General features: G+C 44.7%; 1 protein-coding gene across 2 annotated transcripts in view; it reads right to left on the bottom strand.

The window, feature by feature from the left end:
- The window catches only part of ephb6 (eph receptor B6), a gene marked incomplete at its 5' end in the record, with an annotated part of 72,815 nt that extends 54,020 nt beyond the window's left edge, over window positions 1–18,795 (bottom strand). Inside the window, 2 exons of one of the 2 annotated variants that reach the window (XM_083761842.1) lie at window positions 3,267–3,331; window positions 18,738–18,795. In XM_083761842.1, the coding sequence (XP_083617968.1) occupies window positions 3,267–3,331; window positions 18,738–18,795 (123 nt within the window). The remainder of the gene's footprint in view (window positions 1–3,266; window positions 3,332–18,737) is intronic. The other variant, XM_083761841.1, reaches the window with a different exon arrangement.
- Window positions 18,796–20,809: the final 2,014 nt, after the last annotated feature.

Below are 20,809 nucleotides of genomic sequence, written 5' to 3'. Positions count from 1 at the left end.
TTGGTACTTTAAGCACATTTTGATGCCAATACTTTTGTACTTTTACTAAAATACATTTTTAATTCCGGGCTTTTACAGAGTATTTTTTACATTGCAGTATTGATACTTTTACTTAAAGGGATTGTGACATTAAAAAAAAGGTTTTGGAATTGTTCTTGTTTTTTTTAGGTTTTCTAATCTCAATAGCACCCAAAAAACATGAACTTTTAACATTCAGTAGATTTTCTGTGATCTGGGGTTTTCTGGCTCAAACAGGTGCTCTGATTTGCCGGCAGTAAGTGATGTAAGACCCTGCAAATCCCATATATGTCAATAGATTTGCCAGCAGATGTCACTGTTTTCACTGTGTTGCCTGTTTTCATTGTAGCTCAAAAGGCTTCCAAACCCCAAAGAAAACTTCAGACCACAGAAAATCCACTGAATGTTCAAAGTTCAGGTTTTTTGGGTGTAATTGAGGTCATAAAACCTAAAATAAAAAATAAAAAATAATGAAAATTAATGTCATAAAACCTTTAAAGCCTTTTGTGACAGTGACATCTGCTGGCAAATTGTTATGTCATATATGGGATCAGAGCACTTGTTTGAGCCAGAAAACGCCACCACAGAAAATCTGAAACTGAATGTTAAAAGTTCAGGGGTTTTTTGGGGTGCAATTGAGCTAAAAAAAAGAAAAAGAAGAATAATTATTAACTTTTTTTTAATGTCACGATCCCATGAAACATTACTACTGGAGTACTGGAGTACTTTTTCCATCACTGCTGCAGATACAAGAACTCTTCCACAAACCATCAGCCAGTATAACATCCAGGTTTAAAATTCAGGTCTTTTGCACTTTTATATTATCAAACTATCAAAACATTTTTTTAATTTAAATGTACTGTTTCACTCTGCCTCAATGTTTTATTATGACGATGTGGTGTATTCTGTTGTTTTCACAGTGGATTTATGGTGTTTTTATGTCTGGAGTGCGGGACCACATGAATTTCCCCCGTGTGGGATAATAAAGTTGATCTGAATTTAAATGTGAACGTCTAAACACTTGCAGACACGCCAGAATCTGTGAAATAAAAGAAAATATTATTGTGTGACATACTTTAGTCTAGTGAACTGTACTCTGTCTAACATGATTTGTCTCATTACTCCAAGGATGTTTAACCACTGGTGGAAAGTAATAAAGTACATTTATTTAGGGCAGCAGTGGCTGGAAATTAGGTATGGGTGTAGAAAAGTGTCAAGTGTGATAGGAAAGTATCAGCATGAATGAAAAGATGTACAAGACAGTGGCGAGACCAGCTATGTCGACGTGGTTTAGACGAGAGGAGAGGTAGCAGAGACTAAAATGTTGAGGTTCTCTCTGGGAGTAACGAGGATGGGTAGGATCAGGAACGAGTACATCAGAGGGACACAGCACATGTCAGATGTTTTGGAGATAAATCCAGAGAGGCCAGACTGAGATGGTTTGGACACGTACAGATGAGGGATAGTGAGTATTATCGGTAGAAGGATGTTGAGGTTGGAAACTACCAGCCAGGAGACCTATAGAGGAAGACCAAAGAGAAGATGTATGGATGTAGTGAAAGAGGACATGAAGTTAGTTGGTGTGAGAGAAGAGGAGGCAAAGGACAGGGTGAGATGGAGGCAGATGATTCGCTGTGGCGACCCCTGAAGGGAAAAGCCCAAAGGAAAAGAAGACTTAGTGCGGCAGTGACAGTGGCTCAGGGATAGAGTGGCCGGTAGAGCGGATTGTACTTTTACTGCTACATTTATTTGAAAACTTTAGTTGCTAAATACTTTGATTATTGTTACAAAACATACATTAACACCCTGACTGAGCGACATAAACGGAGGTCTCCGTCCTTTCAAATAGTAACGCTCAGGACGGAGATTAATCACAGGACGGAACTTTATTGATATCATAACCGAGCGCATCGCTCCACAGGCTGGGAGCGCCTGTTGGGCAACATTCGATGTCATATCCGGTTGGGACGACGTCATCCAAAATGTTCCCCACCATTTTAGAGGATGAAATCAAAAATCTTAAAACATGAATAACTCTTGATCTAAATCAATCCGTCCAATTCTAACCAAGGATTATGTTTTTTCCTGGCCCATCGCGGTCCCATCGCTAGTCGCGTTAGAATTAATCATACAACCCGTTGTTGTCGATCGCCTCGGGGGTGTTTTGGCTACATCTAGCATCTACATCTAACACCTTGAAATGTGCTCCGTTGCTGCAAATCGCTGGGCGCTCTGATTTAATGGTCCTAAATACCCCCGGGCGCTCTGATTTATATACATTTCGGCAAATTTGAAAATAGCCAATCTACAAGCGTGTTGTGATGCGACACAAAATTGTGAGCTTGTAGATTTGCTATTTTCATAAGATTATTACATACTTGAAAACTTGCATACTGCATAATGAGTAGTTTTACTTTTGGTACTTTAAGCACATTTTGATGCCAATACTTTTGTATTTTTCCTCAAGTACAGACTTTTACTTGATACCTTTACTTAAGTAAAAAAAAATGTGAGTACTTTTTCCCACCACTGACGAACCCTAGCGTCGGTCTATTCTGGGGCAAAAACATTAGGCTAAAATACCCCCCCGCCCGTCTACAAGCTCACAACACAACCCGTTCCCAATGTGACGTGCCATTGTCAACAACGTGTATGGGAGCTTAAGAGGTTAATTCAATGAGGCTGGGAGTCTATATGTAACCTAATGATGTAGGAGCCGGGATCACATCTTATCACTTCACACACCGATAGCTTTTAACTGACCCAGCGTTTGACCCCGGTCCAGTCACGCTAGCACCACACACGCAACAATGCACACACACACACAGACGTTGTGTTCAGGAGGACTAGAGGCACATTCATGTGCCTCTAATTGGGATCCTTTTATTAAACGTAAGCGTAACCATGAATATAAACAGACACAAACACATTATCTCTTGGCTCCTGTTAACACGCAGTGGCACACACATGCACGAGCACGCGTGCGCACACACACTCACACAAGCCCGCACATGCACGCACGCACAAGCCCACACATGCCCACACATGCCCACACGGACACGCACATACGCAACATGCACGCACACACGAAGGCACACACACACGCACGCACTCATGTAAAACCAGGCAAGCCGCCCATTTACAAAACACATTTCTACAACTCAAGGTGACGAAAAGCAGCTTAGAGAGAGAGGAGCTTTATGGCTCAGCTGTCCATATCACTGTCCTCCAGGACCAACAACACTTACCCCGGTGTCTGGATAGACTGTCCAGCCCAACTCTGAGGTAGACTCTGTTGTGTCCAGCAACATCACTAGGAGAGAGACGAGAGAAAGAGAATTTAAACTTTTTGTTTTAATTTCAAAAATGGCAAATCTCTATAAGCTCGACAATGTTTTGCATCCCAAAACGTTGTTGTGATGCAACAATTTGACCTGCTGTGATGACATGCTACTGTATGTTCCACTATTCTACGTAGAACAAAGGATATACAGGGCTTAAGAAGACAAGTGGTTAAATAAATTCCAGTTGAACATTTACTGTGCTATTACAGTAACAGCGAAGAAATTATTTAAGACATTGTCTTAACCTTTACTCATCCAGGGAAAACTCTGAATATAGATGCTCTTCTTTAACACATACGCTCGCACACACATGCACACGCACACGCACACGCACACACACACACACACACACACACACACACACACACACACACACACACAGGGATTTACACATTCCCACATGGGAGCTGTCCAATACAATCGTTCTTCTATACGCTCGCTGAACACAGCAGATTTTTTTTTGCAACACAGTTGTATGAAGTACACTTATTTCCTTTCGAAGCTACTCCTCCACTGCTAGAAGCCAGTTTTCCATATTATGGCTCACTTTGTTGTATGACTGTGTCGCTCTCTGAACAAAATCTAATTAAGTTAGTGTACATTTTGTCTTTAGAAGCTAGCCCTCCAATTTTACCTTCACATTAGAACTGAACTTATCACTTATCACTTACAGTATATTATATTGTACTGTACATGCAATACCACTTTTACGCACAGTGAATTATGATCAAATGTGACCTCATTTTGGATTACTGAAAGACTCTGCTCATTTATCCTACAGCACCTATTGGAAGACCCTTATTGTCAATCATTTACAATGAATGTTGTTATAAGGAAAAGAACAGGATGACCATTATTGGGTGGAGGATTGGATTTGCTGTGGAGGATCCGGGATCCCCCTCTGGTCATTCTGTGTTTTATCCCTGGCTCCGGTCTGACTGAATTAAATACATGCATTTCCTTTTGAGAAAAAACAAGACTGTCTGATATGTTTGATATTTACGTTAGGCCTGACGTCGAAATAAAAAATAGTCTTCAGAAAGGATATTAATTCAAAGAGTTTTTTCACGATTTTTCACGTGCTATGAGCTTGCAGATCTGCTATTTTTCAATAGCTAAAAAAAGTATAACATAATGCCAAAAGGGGTTCCCGCCCAGAATGGGTTAACAATAAAATAAAATACTTACGTTAACCACGTAACTATTTTGGGTTTTAATAAATTGGCTAGTTTGTTCTTATCACAAAGTAAGCTATAACACGCATACTTACGACGTGGTCTTTCTTTTAACAAATCAAACCCACACCATCTTCCGTTTCTATGAGCTATATTATTTTTCCAGTCGGATTTAGATGCAGCAAGGTGCTTCAAAACGCCTTGGAGCTAGCTGACAGTGTGTGAAGTATAACTGACACATGGCAGCTTCCCACACAAAGCCCTCTCCAAGTCTCCATTAGCATTCAGAAAACACTGGTGGGTCGTCAGTCATCCCTCAGTCTGCACACAGCGCAATCTGCGCCAAGCACCGTCTCAAGGAGATGGTGATTGAACACTGTCCAATAGGGTGGATGAATGTTTGCCGTACTTTGACAGGAAGCGATGGAGATGGAGCACGCACGCACACACGCACACACACATGCACACACATGCACACACACGCACATGCACACACACACACACACACACACACACACACACACACACACACACACACACACACAGTTATACACACACACACCGGAGACGGAGAGCATGGTTTTCTACATGAGTCACACAGTCTCACAGATGGGAGTTCATGTCTCGTTCCATCAAGCGGAATGCTAATCAGCTAACCTAGTTAGTACGCGGCGGTTTAGCGCGCATGGCGTGCACGAGCCCATGAGGCACACGCTCACGTCACCATATGCTACGGCTCAGAATGATCATACACTTAAACACACTACAATACCCAAACGTGTGTGTGTGTGTGTGTGTGTGTGTGCGTGTACATACAAAACTTGCAGTATGCCAGTGTGTAGGCTACACATGCACAGACACACACACCTATACACAGTTACACAAATACACACACACTCACACACACACACTCACACACGCACAAAGTGCAGAAGGCTGAGGGCCCTATTACAGCGATGAAGCGGAATCCATCCAATGTTTACAAATGAATAATTTCTACGAGTTTTCCATACAACTTTCATGTGTTCATTTCAATTTAATCTCAGACGATCATCCTCCACGTGTGCATACAAGAGTGTGTCTTTGCGTGCGTGCATGCATGCATGCGTGCACGCTCTATTCCTCCTGACAGTGTGAGAGACAATTCCACACAAATAATCACCATGAGACATGATGGGATATGAAAAGGTGCCGTGGTGCCGTTGACCTATGACCTATTCAAGATCTCTCATTTCTCCATCTCTGTCTCTGCTTGTCTGTCTCTTTCTCTCTGTCAAGTGCTGTCTGTGCTCTCTGTCTGCATCTCTATTATATCTGCTTCTCATGATCGTCTCTTCCCTCTGTTCTCTCTCTCTCTCTCGCCCTCACTGCCCTCTCTGTTACTGTGCGTCCTCTCTCTCTTTTAAATCCAACTGTTATAGTCTTGTCTATGCAATCTTGTTCTCTACACACACACACACGCACGCACGTGCGCGCACACACGCGCACGCACACACTGTAATTAATCTCTATAAATCTTGTTTGTAAAAGCAGGAATCCGATATTATTTGTGGCTTATCACATCAAATCCACCAACGTCACAACCCTCTGTCTGTCCCCCTCCTTCTCTCTCCTTCATCCCTCCATCCATCCATCCATCTATCCCTCCATCCATCTATCCCTCCATCCATCCATCCCTCCATCCATCCATCCATCCATCCATCCATCCATCCCTCCATCCCTCCATCCATCCATCCCTCCGTCCCTCCGTCCATCAATCTGTCCATCCATCACTCCCTCCCTCCGGCTCGGTCGTGAACAGATTTCTTTTTAGGATTATGTTCACAGATGGAAACCCCCCACAAAGCTGTCTTTCAATCCTTCATCTTCCCATCCTGTCTTTTCTGAGCAACATGTCCCCCACCCACCCCCACCCACGCCTAACCATCTCTCCTGTTTCTTACATGCCTCTGTCATTATATCATGCACCTCCTCATCCACCTCACTGTGTTCCTCTCCTCCACCTCATGTGTTCCTCTCCAGCACAGAAATATGGAACATAGTATCACTCCTACTAGTTGCCGGAAGTCTCGCTCGCTCTCGCAAGCACACACGCACGCACGCACGCACGCACACACAGCAGGTGCTCTCAGTGTGAGCAGCTCAGGGTAAAGCCTGTAGTAGCGTATCATGTTTGGATGGCTTGGCAGACACGGAGTCATCGATCTAATATAACAATGAAAATGATGAACCCCCATAGAGTCCAAGGGGACTGAAGAAGAACATGCAAAGATTAAGACACACGGAAGGTATACTATGCATATTATAAAGCCAAATGGAACGTCTATAGATTTTCCAGTATGTACATTTCCCAGTGGAGTGGTGAATATAACATTTTCCTTTCCCAGTGGAGCTGAATAATATTACATTTTCCAGTCGGTCCATCTTTTGATTTCCTGTGGGCATGGTGAATCACACATTTCCCATGCTAAAGGGAGCGTAGATCCAACCATTATAGACATGCATTAGAGGTTATACATTTTTAATACGGTTAATTGTAAGCATGGATTACCTTTTTTTTTATTATCTAAAATTACACCAAGGGACATGTGGTGTATAGGTGTACTGTAGGTGGTACATGTCTGAAATGTCAAAGGAATCTGAAATGTACACATAACAGAAATATCCTGTGTTAATTCAACCGCGAGAGTGTCAAAATGTGCCCTTACCGGTCCATTTGGCTTCGGTGAATATTAATAATAGCCTCTCATCTGACATGGTTCATGAGTGGTTTTAAGATGAAGCATGCTGTGTATTCTATCAAGTCATATCATACACTGCAACCAAACTAAATCTTTGTGGGAAGGTGCAAAACGGACCAAATGAAAGTTTTCAAAACAATTTGACACAGAATTTTCTCCATTTCTTCCATTACTGTTTCTTTCTTTTTTGTCCCCCCTGGCCGTATCTCTCTCCCTCTCTCTCCTCTGCTCCCCCTCCCCCACTAACTCTGATAATTCCAAAGCAATTATTGCGCACATTCATCTAGTGTTCTACATTAGTACATGCACGTCAGCCAGACAACCTATGTATGATGTATTCTGACCTCATTAAGAGCAGCCCTATTAATAATTACATACGCGCATGCAGGCACGCACACACGTGCACACGCACGCACGCACGGTCGCACAGTCACACATGTATGTACGTATGTACGTACTGTATGTATGTATGCTGGATAGTATGTCATCTTAAATTCAATTAACCTTTTGGGGCACAGTCATACATAAATGATTTTTTTTTCTCTTTCAAAAACCTTCCCTTGCCATTAATATTTACCATGTCCGGGGGACCTGGAAGTCGCAGGCCACTACATGGCCCCCGGGTGCTCTGCGAGGGACTGATGAGAGCCGTGCTCGGAGAGAAGTCCATGAATGTCTCGTTGCGTGACATTACAACACTGAATAATGGAGGAGGGCAAGCATGGCAGAGTGCCATGTGACACACACCTTTACAGGAATATAGTTCGATATATGAAATTCAAACGCAACCAAGTCTTATGGGGTTTTGGAGGAGTCGATGGTTACATCGATAAGATAGGGCTGGGGCATACGTTTGTAGTTTTTTACGCCATTTATTTATCCACTTCCAACCTGGCATCCGTGTTTTTTTGAGACAGAGCGAAATGGAAATAGCAGCCGTCACTAGGTCCCGTCCGTCGACCGGCGGTCCGAATCCAGCGACGGTTGTTGAATCCTCCATCGGTTGAACCGATGGAGCCTAAACACTCATCACCAAGTTTGCTCACTAAAAGCCCATTTTTACTCATAGGCCTACACTCTTAACAGCGGCGAGAGCCCATCAATGAACAGAACGTGCAGGCAGCATCACTGCGTGTTGTCCATCTGGCAGCCGGGGTATAGAGGGAGTGGGACACTCAAAGTTTGTCCCCAAGCAGATCGGAAAACTGCTGTGTTTGCGATCGCGGCCTGAGTGCCGTTGTTAATGCTTCATGGCCTCCCCCCTTTCTGCTTAGTTCCTTCACTCTCTCTCTCTCTCTCTTCTCTCTTTCTTCCTCTCTTTCCATTCTTGTTCCATTTCTACTGTACTCTCAAGCGCTAGTCAATACATTCTCTCTTTCCACTGTACCTCCATCAGCCCCTGTCCCTGTCAGCCTCTCTCTCTCTCTCTCTCTGTATTATTCATCAATAAAGTGACAGCAGGACCCAGACATCTCTGTACAGCCTTAAATAAGGAGGTACACCCTGTTCCATTATTGATGCCGGTTACCGCTGGCTCCACTGTTTGTTTGGCGAAGAAAGGTATGTCACACCAGAGAGCAAGGGCTTGAAGAGAGAGAGAGAGCGGAGAGATGGAGCGAGTGACAAAGACAAAAATAGATAGTAGATTATCATGGCGGGGTGGAACTGGAAGATGCATAATGGGTACAATTGAATGCACATACTGTACAGTACATTATGATCTTTCAAAACTTTATTCTTTATTCTAACTCTCTTTTTTTGGACTGTATCCTCTTAAATATGTAAAAAGATGATATACCGGTAAGCAACTATAGGCCTTTGTCAGTTGGAAGCCTGTCTAAACTAAAAGCACTACTTTTCAGAAAATGGAATTAAGATCCTGTGTTTCAATGTATCCAGTAGTGTAGCTATTATTTAGTCATAAGCTCTCGTAAAAATCCACAGACTTAACAACTTTCAATCTAGCCGTCCGTACTCCCTACTGTATGCTGGGCATGACATTATTATAGTTGACAAAAGTAGTGAAAATAGTATATTTCAATGTTTGTTTTGTCTCTCTTTCTTTCTGTACTGGATGGGAGCAAGATGTTGAAAGAAATCAGAATGATCTGCCAGACCATTATCTGGAGGTGATCAGATCACGGTTAAAGGAATATTTGAACACAAGGGCGAGATGGGATCGCTTGTTATTGTTATCCAGATATTCACATATTTTAAGTTACGGTGTAAAATGGAGGTGTTAATGCATTTATGCACACGGGGAGTGTGTCTATCATCGCTATACGTTTACACTGGCAGCCCAAATTGGCCAATTTTGGCATATCAGATTGTCTTTAAAAACAAAGCAAAGAGAACAAAAACAAAATGGGTTTTTGAACCGCATTAACCCTGTGGTTCATTGAAATGCAATTCAAATCTGATCTCTAAACATGCATCTCAGTCTGGACACTCGACACTGAAGCCTGATTTAGGCTTCGTGTCAACGACAGTGTCTCGCAGAAAATATATCAGCTATTTTCTGCAAGCAACACCAGCATTGCTCACGATTATGTCACAAACGTCGTTATATCACCACAGCAACCAAGGCAGATACTGTATGTCAACACTATGAATACACAAATCTGATCTGATCATTTGCAAATGGCAGCGCGGCTGTGGTGTGGACACAGTCAGTCCTAAAGATCCCATTTGAGAAACAAATCATATTTGCCCGCAGTCTGAACAAAATGTCAATCCATCTCTGTGAGCCCATCATTCACTCATTCACTGTTGTCTCTGTTCCAATGTGGTGGTGAGCCAGACGGGTGCTACTCTGGCATAGAGGTGACCTGCATTAGTCTGTCCCCTTCACAGCTGCAGTGATTGACCTATGTGACCCACTCTGCCTCCCTCATCCATCCATCTCTCTCTCTCTCTCACACACACACACACACACACACACACACTCAATCTCATCTCTCCCTCTCTCACTGCCTCTCTCACTCCACGTGCAACTCCTGTCACCCTCTCTCTCTCTCCGTCTCTCTGTTTGTTTTTCTTTCTCTTCTCTCTCTCTCTCTCTCCACCTGTAAATCTCCCACCCATCCATCCACCCACGCACCCATCTCTCTCTCTCTCTCTATTAACACGTAGAGAGTGTGATGCTCTCCTCTCCAGTGCTAAGTGTTTAGCGCTTCGTCTTCCATGTTGCGCCTCCTTGAAAGCACATGTAGACTACACTTTAGCCACACTTTCCCGGCAATGGTTTCCCACCAGTGCTCGACAAAGCATTTTAGCGTTAATATTAATGTGGAGCTGGAGGTGTGTGTGTTTGAGTGTATAATCTGTATATGCCTTGACAGTTGACACCTCGTGTAGAATACCCCGCCAAACATAACACACCTGCGAAAAAGGCACGGAATTGTGGCACGTTGGCACTGAGCCACCACAAATGCCTTGGCAAGGGTCCAAATTACAGGTACACATACTGCAGGCATGTGCTCACACACACACACACACACACACACACAGTGCATTACAGACACAGCTTTAACGCACATTATTTATGTCAGTGGTTCTCAAACAGTGGTCCAAGGAGCACCAGTGGTCCAGTCGGTCCCCGGCTAAATGATGGAAAGCTGGTAACCAAATGGACCATCTTTAACTCCCGAGACTAGTAATAATATTGTCTGCATTACTTAATTTCCAAGAAGTCTACACAATTAGAGAATGTAGAAGAATTGTTATTTTGATACTTTCTTGCCTGTTATCTCTCCTAATAGTAACAACATCAATTCAGCATGGAATTGTATCCAAACCAAGCAAAATATTCTACGTTTTGGGTCTGAGAGGCTGAATCTCATCAAATGGTGATCTGTGGCTCAAATGCTGAATGGATAATGGACCTTGATATGAAAAAGGTTGAAAACACGTGTATAATGTACAGATAGCGGTACAGACACACATTTAGACACATCTGTGCTGATTAATAGGTTACAGCATGTGATTAATCAGAAACCTGCAGCATTGTCGTTCTGAAATCTCCTTCCCATTAGTCTTGTGCAATATTGGGTACTTTACTACTTATTCATGTCTATGTTCTGTGTGGCCTAGCCTTTGTGTTGCCTAAGCCGTTGGTATGTGAATTTCTGTGTGTGCGTGTGTGTGTGTGTGTCTGTGCGCGCACACGCAAATATATCACATAATAGCCTACACAAATGCATGCAGGGGCACATGCACACACACACGCACACAGGGGAGGGGGGGGGGGGGTGTTGTAATGTAGAGCAATAGTAAGGAACAGAAATACAGAATAGCAAGTTTTCCGGTTCAACCCCCTGATCCTCCTGCCTGCGCGTCGAAGTGTCCTTGAGCAAGACATACTGAACTGCTCCCATGGTACAGTAGCTTGCATGGTTTCCTGTGTGTGTGTGTGTGTGTGTGTGTGTGTGTGTGTGTGTGTGTGTGTGTGTGTGTGTGTGTGCGTCTTAGACTGGATCCAGACCATAGACCTCGCCCACTCTGAGTATTTTGCGTGTCTTGTCAATGCTCTTTGGCCACTCAGAATAGCCAAATGGCATTGATCACGCCTCCAGGTCTTAAGTTAAGTAATAAGACCTGGTACTTAAGACACGCAAAATACAGCCCTCAGTCTCATAATCAGGCTAGTACTTTTAACTTTTTTTTTGGGGGGGGGGGGGCACTAGTGCGTGGAAGGAACACGTTATTCCAAATCCCCTCCATCAGGCGCCCCGGGTTGACCAGGGGGGGGGAAGCGGCATAGAGACCTGGATTTTCCATTTACACACACATTCAAATCAAACCATACAGGAAAGGCTGTCCTTTCCGTTTGAGGCAGTGAGCGGCGGTCGCCGTGTGTTTGTCTGTTGTTGTCAGCGCATCCGACTTCCTTCTGTCCTCCTCCTTCACCCCGCCAGCCAGCCAGCCAGCCCATAACAGGCTCCAGATGTTGATGTTGATGATGATACACTCAGCCAAGGACGTGGCCGACCCCAAAAACCATCGCTACAGAACAACCACAGACGGGGATAGAGAGAGAGAGAGAGAAAGATAGAGAGATGCACACAGAGGGAGAGAGACGCATGATGGATGGAGGAAGGAGATGAGAGGAGAAGGAGGGCGAGGACAGAGGAACGGGGATTAACGCAATTCCCGAAATAAGCTCGCGCACGTCAAAGGGAGTTATCAAAACTTTCCCTGCGGTTCAGCGGAATGGAAGCGCTTGCCCTGGTAGCTGTGGTGAATGACAGAGCATGACACGATTCTTCACCGAACAGGCAGCGACAAGAAAAGGTTGTGTAGGAGGCCGACACTAAGTAGTATATGATTTAACCCATTTTGGGCGGGAGCCCCTTTTGGTGTTAGCATTGTTATGCTTTAGCTATTGAAAAATAGCAGATCTACAAGCTTGTAGGTCTGCTATTTTTGAAAAATCAAATAGAATCTGATCTCAGGTCAGAATGGGTTAAACGTACTTAAAGCACCGGTATCTCGTGCATTCAAAAAGCTTGTGTGTTGCTTTAGCGTCGATACGTGCGCTGTGGGCTTGTAGATCATCTATATTCGACATATGCGACACGGCACGCATATAGGGCTAAAGTGGTTAATGTATGTTTTATGAAAATGAAAATCTACAAAGTAACTATAGTACCGGTAACTAAAGTTTCAAATAAACGTAGTGGAGTAAAGTACAATATTTGGATCTGAGATGTAGTGGAGTAGAAGTTAAAGTATTGGAAGTTGGAATTACTCATGTAAATTACAAATAGCTCTTGAGTACAGTACTTTAAGTAAATGTTAGGGTTGTCCCGATCCGATCGCGTGATCGGAGATCGTGGCCGATCGCGTCCTTTTCTAATGATCGGCATCGGATTGGGAGCAAAAGAACGTGATCAGGACATATACCCTTGTATCAACATTATCCATATCATGATATTAGACTGGATATTGTCTGTGATTTGGGATATTGTACCGTCGTGATATGGCATAAGTGTTCTATAAAAATATTAATATCGGATCGGGAAAAATCGGCATCGGCAGATACTCAAAATCAAATGATCGGAATCGGAGCGGGAGCAAAGAAACCTGATCGGGACATCCCTAGTAAATGTACTTAGTTACTTTCCACCGCTGTAGTACAGTATAAACCAGGCATACTGTATGCTTGGCAGCGCTCTCTGAGGTTCAGTCCGTTCAGAGGCTGCGGTCCTCCAGCTATGTTCCATTTTCTCACCTCATCTCTCAGACGCTTCGAGACGTCTGTGCTGGGAGGACAGATCATCTGGCTTCAAACGTAGCATCTCAGACGGACTCTGACACAGAACTGCCCATAAAAGAGCACATCTAAGGAGGGGAAGGAGCGATTGTTCATCGCTCACTGTTGGCCCCCGACTTCATTTTAGGCTTAGGAAGGTCTTTAATGCATAGTCCTCATGTCAGCATAACTGGCGCCAATTTTTTCTGACGCATAGTACTTCACGGGGAGTGAATAAAATATGTTCTTTTTTTCATACTCGGTTCTCAGAGAGTTCTTGATATCACGTCTATACAATTTCACATATCCATTCACACTGTCCATTTGGGTCCACTGTCACTATTCTGAGGCAAACGTTTGGTGAAAATTGCTGATCTAAACGATCTCGACACATCTCAACTATAAGCTATTTTCGGCATAGATATTTTGGTGTTCAGGGGAAAAAAGGAGTGTGCGTGTAGGGTTAAGAGTTCAATGAACACTGAGGATTTTACTGTACGCCCATCTTGCAGTTTGGTTGTGATGAGCTGCAGTTCACGGCCTCCCTCCCTCCACACACACACAGGCACACATTATCTGGGACAATATCTGCCGCTGCACCGACTGAGTCGGGACAGAAAGTCTTGGCTGCCTGTCACCTCAGGGAAGGCTCAAACCCACCGAGGCTCCTCCAAACCCTCGTGTCACAAAATGCCAGACCTGTGAATAATTTGTGGAAAGGGCGCCTGTGCTGGCCCAGTCCTCCTGCTGGCACACGCGGAAAGCATGAATCCAGTGAGGGACACGGAACACTTTTTACTTTATAACTATTCAAGTAACATTTTAAAAAGCCCAAACAAACAGTGCCCGGGTCTCGGTGTCAACGGTTGCGGTGGGTGCAATGCGCATATGCTTTCTGCTGACGTGGCACGCCGCACGTGAGTTTTCTTTGCTCGTGCACACACCGTGCACAGGGGTAGACAGACCGGACCACGTGGCTTTTATCTGCTTTAGTGTCTTCGGCCCAGGCACATTTTCATCCCACTTTTCTCCGTTTCATCGGATATTTTTAAAAGACAGCTTACCACACCCGTAATAAGGCCAGTTATCTGTCTAATAAAATGCAACTTTATGTCAGACAACACTGGGACTTGGAGCAGGTGAGCGACGGCCCACGTCACCTACAGTGTAGTGAGAGTGACAAGTTTGACAACACAGGAGAACTAATATAAGCTTCGCAGTGAGTGGCGGCTCCAACGCCGGAGGCCTTTTCTGTTACAGAGGACACATTGTCATCACAAGCTGCTGAATTCCTCGGATTTCCATGAAGACAGAAAATACTCATTTGTCAAAATTGTCATTGTTCGTTGCCGTTGGTGACGTGAAGACAGCCATATAATTAGTAGGCTTCGCTGTGCACTTTGTTGCAATGTCAACAGAGAATCAATCACCTTTTTCATGTTATGACAAATTTCTCAGCAGGTTAGGTTGAGGACATAAGCCTGAAGAGCATCACTGCAGCTCTGTTCAGCCATGAATCCCATGATGAGAAAAATAAATATGCCAGGGGCCATCAGGTGTGATGGACTACTGTAGAGTGACATGTGTGCTAAAGCACTGGTTTTCAAATGTTCTGTGCCCAAGGCAGGCACACCAAGTGGACAAAGTCAAAATCGCAAGACTCACCTCCAATCATAGCAACAACAACAAAAAAGCAGAGCGATCTACAAGCTTACAGTGCATATGCATCATAACTTGACATGTGAGTACTTTGTAGAGCTGTTATCTTTTCTGTTCGACTCTATATATAAACATACAGTAGGCCGTGTTGAGGTGAGGGAAGCTGGGCGGGGAGGGTGATCTCTGTCGCTGCACGTATTCCTACAGGCTGGGGCGATGGCTGTCAGCAGGGAGTGTTGATCAGGAGGAGAAGGCGGGGGCAGGTTAGCCAGTAGGGTACGACAGTACGACAGTGACAACACAGAAATGTGTGGGGAGGACTTTATTGGCACAATGAACGAATAATAAAAGATAATTGGCTACGCCTACTCTAGAGGAAAAAAAAGAAAAAAATAACCAAGATATATAGGGTTTAAGAGGTTAATCAATGAGGTGACCTGCAATGCCAGTTCAGTGCACAATTACACTTGTCTGATATCCTCTAGGCCAGGTGAGATACGGAAGCTGACCAGTCACCCACTGACTATCCTTTTATCATTCTCCACCCCAGGGCAAATAAAAGCTATGTTAGGCATATATTTTGTACTTTTGTTCTTTCATCATGCATCTGGTTAAAGCGGTGTTAATGAATGCATCTGGTTGAAGTGGTGTCAATTAGTGAATTCAGCTGCGGTACATGAATGGATACTGTGGCAACACGGCGAGTGTGGCTGTGTAGTGCACTGTGTACAGACACGCTCGCAGAGGCAGAAATGAGAAAGTGATAAATCAAATTCACCGTCCCTGACACGCTCTAAAGGTCATCTGCTATGCAAGCATAGCCTGCTGTCAATCTCACGAGATGCATATTGGAAAAGGACAAAGGCGCAAGGATATGCATCTGCATCGTCTCACTTCATATTTACTGGCTGAACGATTGCCGCCGCTCTCCCACCGTTTGAAAAAGAAAACCAGCTGTCCCATCTTCTTAGCCATGAGAAGATACAGAGGATATTGGATGACAGCTATATGTGTGTTAGTGAATGCGGCGCTAATGCAGGACAGATCCCAAGTCAAAAGCACAAAGTCAGAAGATGTCCGCCGCTGTACTGCTACTGTAGTTGGCTCTCGTGAATTTCATCGTGTGAATTCAGATCACACACGAGGAGAGCAACCACTTCTTGATGCTGTTGCAATGGGAGCACAATAACAGTAGTCATTATTTGAGCTCGACAACAACAGACGTATCACTTTCAGCAGTTAAACCGCAAGGCCGCGGCTAGCCAAGCCTCGCACATCCTCATCATCCTCTGAAATCAAAGCTATAGCGGCGCCGGCGGCCGGCAAATCCCCTGTCCAGTCGGCATGGAAGGGGATGCTATGTTTTCTGTGGCTTTATGTGGACGTCGACGCTATTGGGTTAATACAGTATTATGACGAGCTGTCACTCAATCATACAGTGTAAGTAGAAGTACAGTAAGTAGACCAGTGACCGCTCCATTCCCTCTCTGCCTCTGTATGTCTATTTCTCAAGTCTCTCCACTCTATTTCTCACGTTTTGTTTTTTTTGGTACTTTTTCAGGCTTTTTTGGCCTTTATTGATAGTACAGATCAAGAGAGACGTGCTGTCAAGCATCAAAGCCAATGCAGAACGTGCCTTAACCACTCGGCTGTATCGGGCATCCATTTTCTCTTTCCTCTTGCTCCCCATGTCTCCCATGCCCCTGCCCGCACCCCGGGCCCATTCCCATCTTCTCTCTCTCATCCCCTCACTCTGTCGCTCCTGTTCTCAATCTTTCTTTCTCTCTGCCTCTCTCCTTCAGTGTTTTCCGTCTGTCTGATCTTTGTCCAGACCATCTGTTATGGACACGGCTCTGCTCTGTGGCACCTGGCCGAGAAGTTCTGCTCTCCTCCTGTTCTTGGACTGGAACCGACACGCAAGCGACACGCTACAACCATCACCTAAAGCCGCTACACCTCGGGGAGACCCGAACAGGTGCACGTCACTGCTCTTACTGCTGGCCGCGGCCTTTAGAAAAACTCCACTGACAGCACGCACGTATGCACAGATGTACGTGCGTGCATGTGTGTACACACATGCACGAGCATTAATATAATGACGCCGTGAGTCATCGCATTACTCTGGGTTTCACAGATGATCCCACAATCTGACCGTCAAGCTGTGCGGTGTGCACCATCCATCCATCCATCTCTTCTTTCTTTCTCTCTTTGCTTCTATTTGAGTTACACTCCTGTTCTCTTTTACTTCTCTGTAGGGAGTGTGCACTGTGCGTACATTTATTCTCTGAGTATTAAACGCATGTATATATGATATCGCAAAGTTGCAAACTCTATCACATTGACACATACTCCAAATAGTGGTGAGAAATGAGGAGAGGACAAGAGAGGAGGTATAGTCTATTATACTGTATTTGCATGTGTCTTTTATGAGGAGGGGTGGGTGGGGGGGGGGGGGCGGTTGGCGGGTCTGGCTGTCACATCCATGAGATCAGTAGGGGTAAAGCGTGTGGGGTGGGGGGTCGCCGGGTGCACAGAGGGCAGTAGCCTATGAGGGAGGCGGGGGGGCGGGGGGGGGGGGGGGGTTATGCAACATATTATTCATTTTTGCTTCGGTCCCATTATTCTCACATGTTTTGGGGCTGTGCAGAGCTTTGGCAGAGCCCCCGCGTGCACCTGGCACTTTCATCTCAACAAAGCCACTATAACACACTGTCGCTGTCACATCACTGACACAGACCACACACATCTCACACGCATCCGCGCACACACACACACACACACACACACACACACACACACATTGCACATACCGTACGTACGTACATACAGAGAGAGAGAGAGAGAGAATGCAAGGTGGGGAGACAATCATCCTCAAAAAGTTTGGGGTGAAAGGTAGTAGGCATAGACAGAGGGGGGTATAGGGGTGTCGTCTCAGCCATGCTGTGAAACGAAACCAAAAAGTGTTTGCAGAACTCTCTGTTGATTGATTGATTGATTGATTGATTGATTGATTGATTGAATACTTTATTAACCGTTTACTTTGCACAAAAAGCACAGGAAAGTACAGTTCAATACAAAGTCTGCTAGAGGATTTAAACCCCAAGAAAGCCTATTATATGGCTTCTTTCCATTGGGGTCCTACTCCTCCTTCATATTCAATTCATCAGAGTTTTACTTGTGTATGCCACATGTGCCCATATATTTCGCGCTTGGTCAAGCTCAAGAAGCTCAGAATTGTTCAACAGAGCACCTGCACGCTCTGATGGACGTGTACCGCGCGCATGGTCCCACGGAGCCCTCGCTGCTCCGCTAACCAAACACACACACACACACACACACACACACACACACACACACACACACTGAAGAGAGCGCAACGATATAGTCGCGCAAACTCCCCATCACCCGCGGCACCACCGACATATGAACAAACTAAACCAAAGCTCGCGTACGTCACTCACAGTCACACTCTTCTTTACACGTGCATGCATAGCCTACTATTTGATATAAAAGTAGTTTGTTTGTCGTTTCAATTTTGCAAGCTTACCTTCCTCAGCTGAAATAGGCTGGAGAAACAGACAGAGAGACAAAAAGATACTCCACATCTCCACTACTGAATGACACTAACAACAGAGAGAGAGGGAGGGAGAACCAGGGAGAGAGAGAGAGAGAGAGAGAGAGAGAGAGACTGCGAGTGTGTGTTTGAGAGAAAGGGGGGGGACTGGGGGGGCGGAGTCGAGACTATTTGCTCTCTTTATCTCCGAGAGTGAGAAAGAGTCGAGACAGACAGACAGGCAGGCAGGCAGGCAGGCAGGCAGGCAGACAGACAGACAGACAGACAGACAGACAGATAGGGAGGGAGAGGAACAATATTTACAGTCTAGAACCCAAGGCAGCCAGCCCAGTACAGCCTCTTACCATAACAATAAGCGCAGTGCCAAGAGAGTGAGGTAAACACTGAACAATTAGAGAAGAACGGAGATAACACAGAGAGAGAGAGAGAGAGAGTGAGTGAGTGAAAATAGACAGTTTAGTTGATGGATGGAAACATTAATTAAACGAGTTGAGCTACTTTCTGTCCTCCTCTCTCTCTCTCTCTCTCTCTCTCTCTCTCTCTCTCTCTCTCTCTCTCTCTCTCTCTCTCTCTCTCTCTCTCTCTCTCTCTCTCTCTCTCTCTCTCTGCTTGCAAATACAGACAGACAGACCACTCTGTGGCCTGATGGCATGATCGCAGGTCTGGTCTGGATATTGTGGCAAGTGGCATTTTCCAAGCTGTGGCATGAGAGCATGCCAGAGTTTTCTCCTCTCCCCCCCTCTCTCTCTCTCTCTCTCTCTCTCAATCAGAAAATAAACACATTTTTGGATAACTCCATCCACTTGGCGTTATTCCTCTCCCCTCTCAGTCAACACCCCTCGCTTTCTTCTTCGTGGACTCTTAGAGAGTGCAGACACTCCTCTCAGAGGTCAGTCAGATCGAGACAACACGCGCGCGCGCGCGCGCGCGCACACACACACACACACACACACACACACAGTCACACACACACACACACACACACACACACACACACACACACACACACACACACACACACACACACACACACACACACACACACACACACACACACACACACACACACACACACACACACACACACACACACACACACACACACACACACACACACACACACAGAGAGAGAGAGAGAGAGAGCATACTGTATAGTACAGTCTTGCCATGGTATTGAACATCCTTCAACTCTGCTGGTGCCCTTGCGCCTCTCGCTGGTCAACCTGTGGTACTTCCGTTTAGTCATCCTAATTGGTTTTCATGCTCCAATTAATTATGGTTCTGAGAGTTCAGGGTACTCTTCCATGGAGATGAAGCCTCTTGGCTTGACACAGTTACACAGTTCCGTTCCAAACCAGCCCGAGACCCTTTCTGTCCTCTGAGGAGACATGCTACAATGACAGAGACATTTATCACTGGCATCCATACACTCTAAAATGGAATGGAAAAGGAGGGACTTGGAAGCAAAAGGAATGCCCATAGCAGATGTACCCATCATAGGGATGGATGCAGTGGAATTAGGAGTCCTAATTGGCGGAGACTAATATTGGAAAATGGTCACAGGGAAAATGTAGAGACTGAATGAAGGACTAGTTGCACTGGAAAGTGTATTTGGATGGCTGGTGCAAGGAGAAGTCACCACGCTACAATTTACAATTTACAATTTAGGCATTTAGCAGACGCTCTTAATCCAGAGCGACTTACATTTAAGCAAGAACAAAAGCATGGGAATACATCACATAAAAGCATTTATCAATATCATGAAACATGCGTAAGCTAAGAAAGTAACAGTGGAATATCTATATAATGAAACTATACATACACTATACATATAAACTATACATATTTACTACTATGCTATACATATGTACTATGGCGTGCTATAGCTATATACAATACAATTATAGTGCTGTCTACATAACATGCTATAAGTCTGTGTCAAATGCTATCTAAGCCAACAGAAATGCTATCTATCATAACTGAAGTTGTGGACATTGAAGTGATGCACACCAAGCCGTGCATATCCACGGCTTCTCAAGCCGTGC

The sequence above is a fragment of the Protomyctophum parallelum genome (assembly GCF_964188405.1).
Source record: "Protomyctophum parallelum genome assembly, chromosome: 3".
NCBI lineage: Eukaryota > Metazoa > Chordata > Actinopteri > Myctophiformes > Myctophidae > Protomyctophum > Protomyctophum parallelum.
This window is presented reverse-complemented; position numbering and strand designations above follow the sequence as displayed.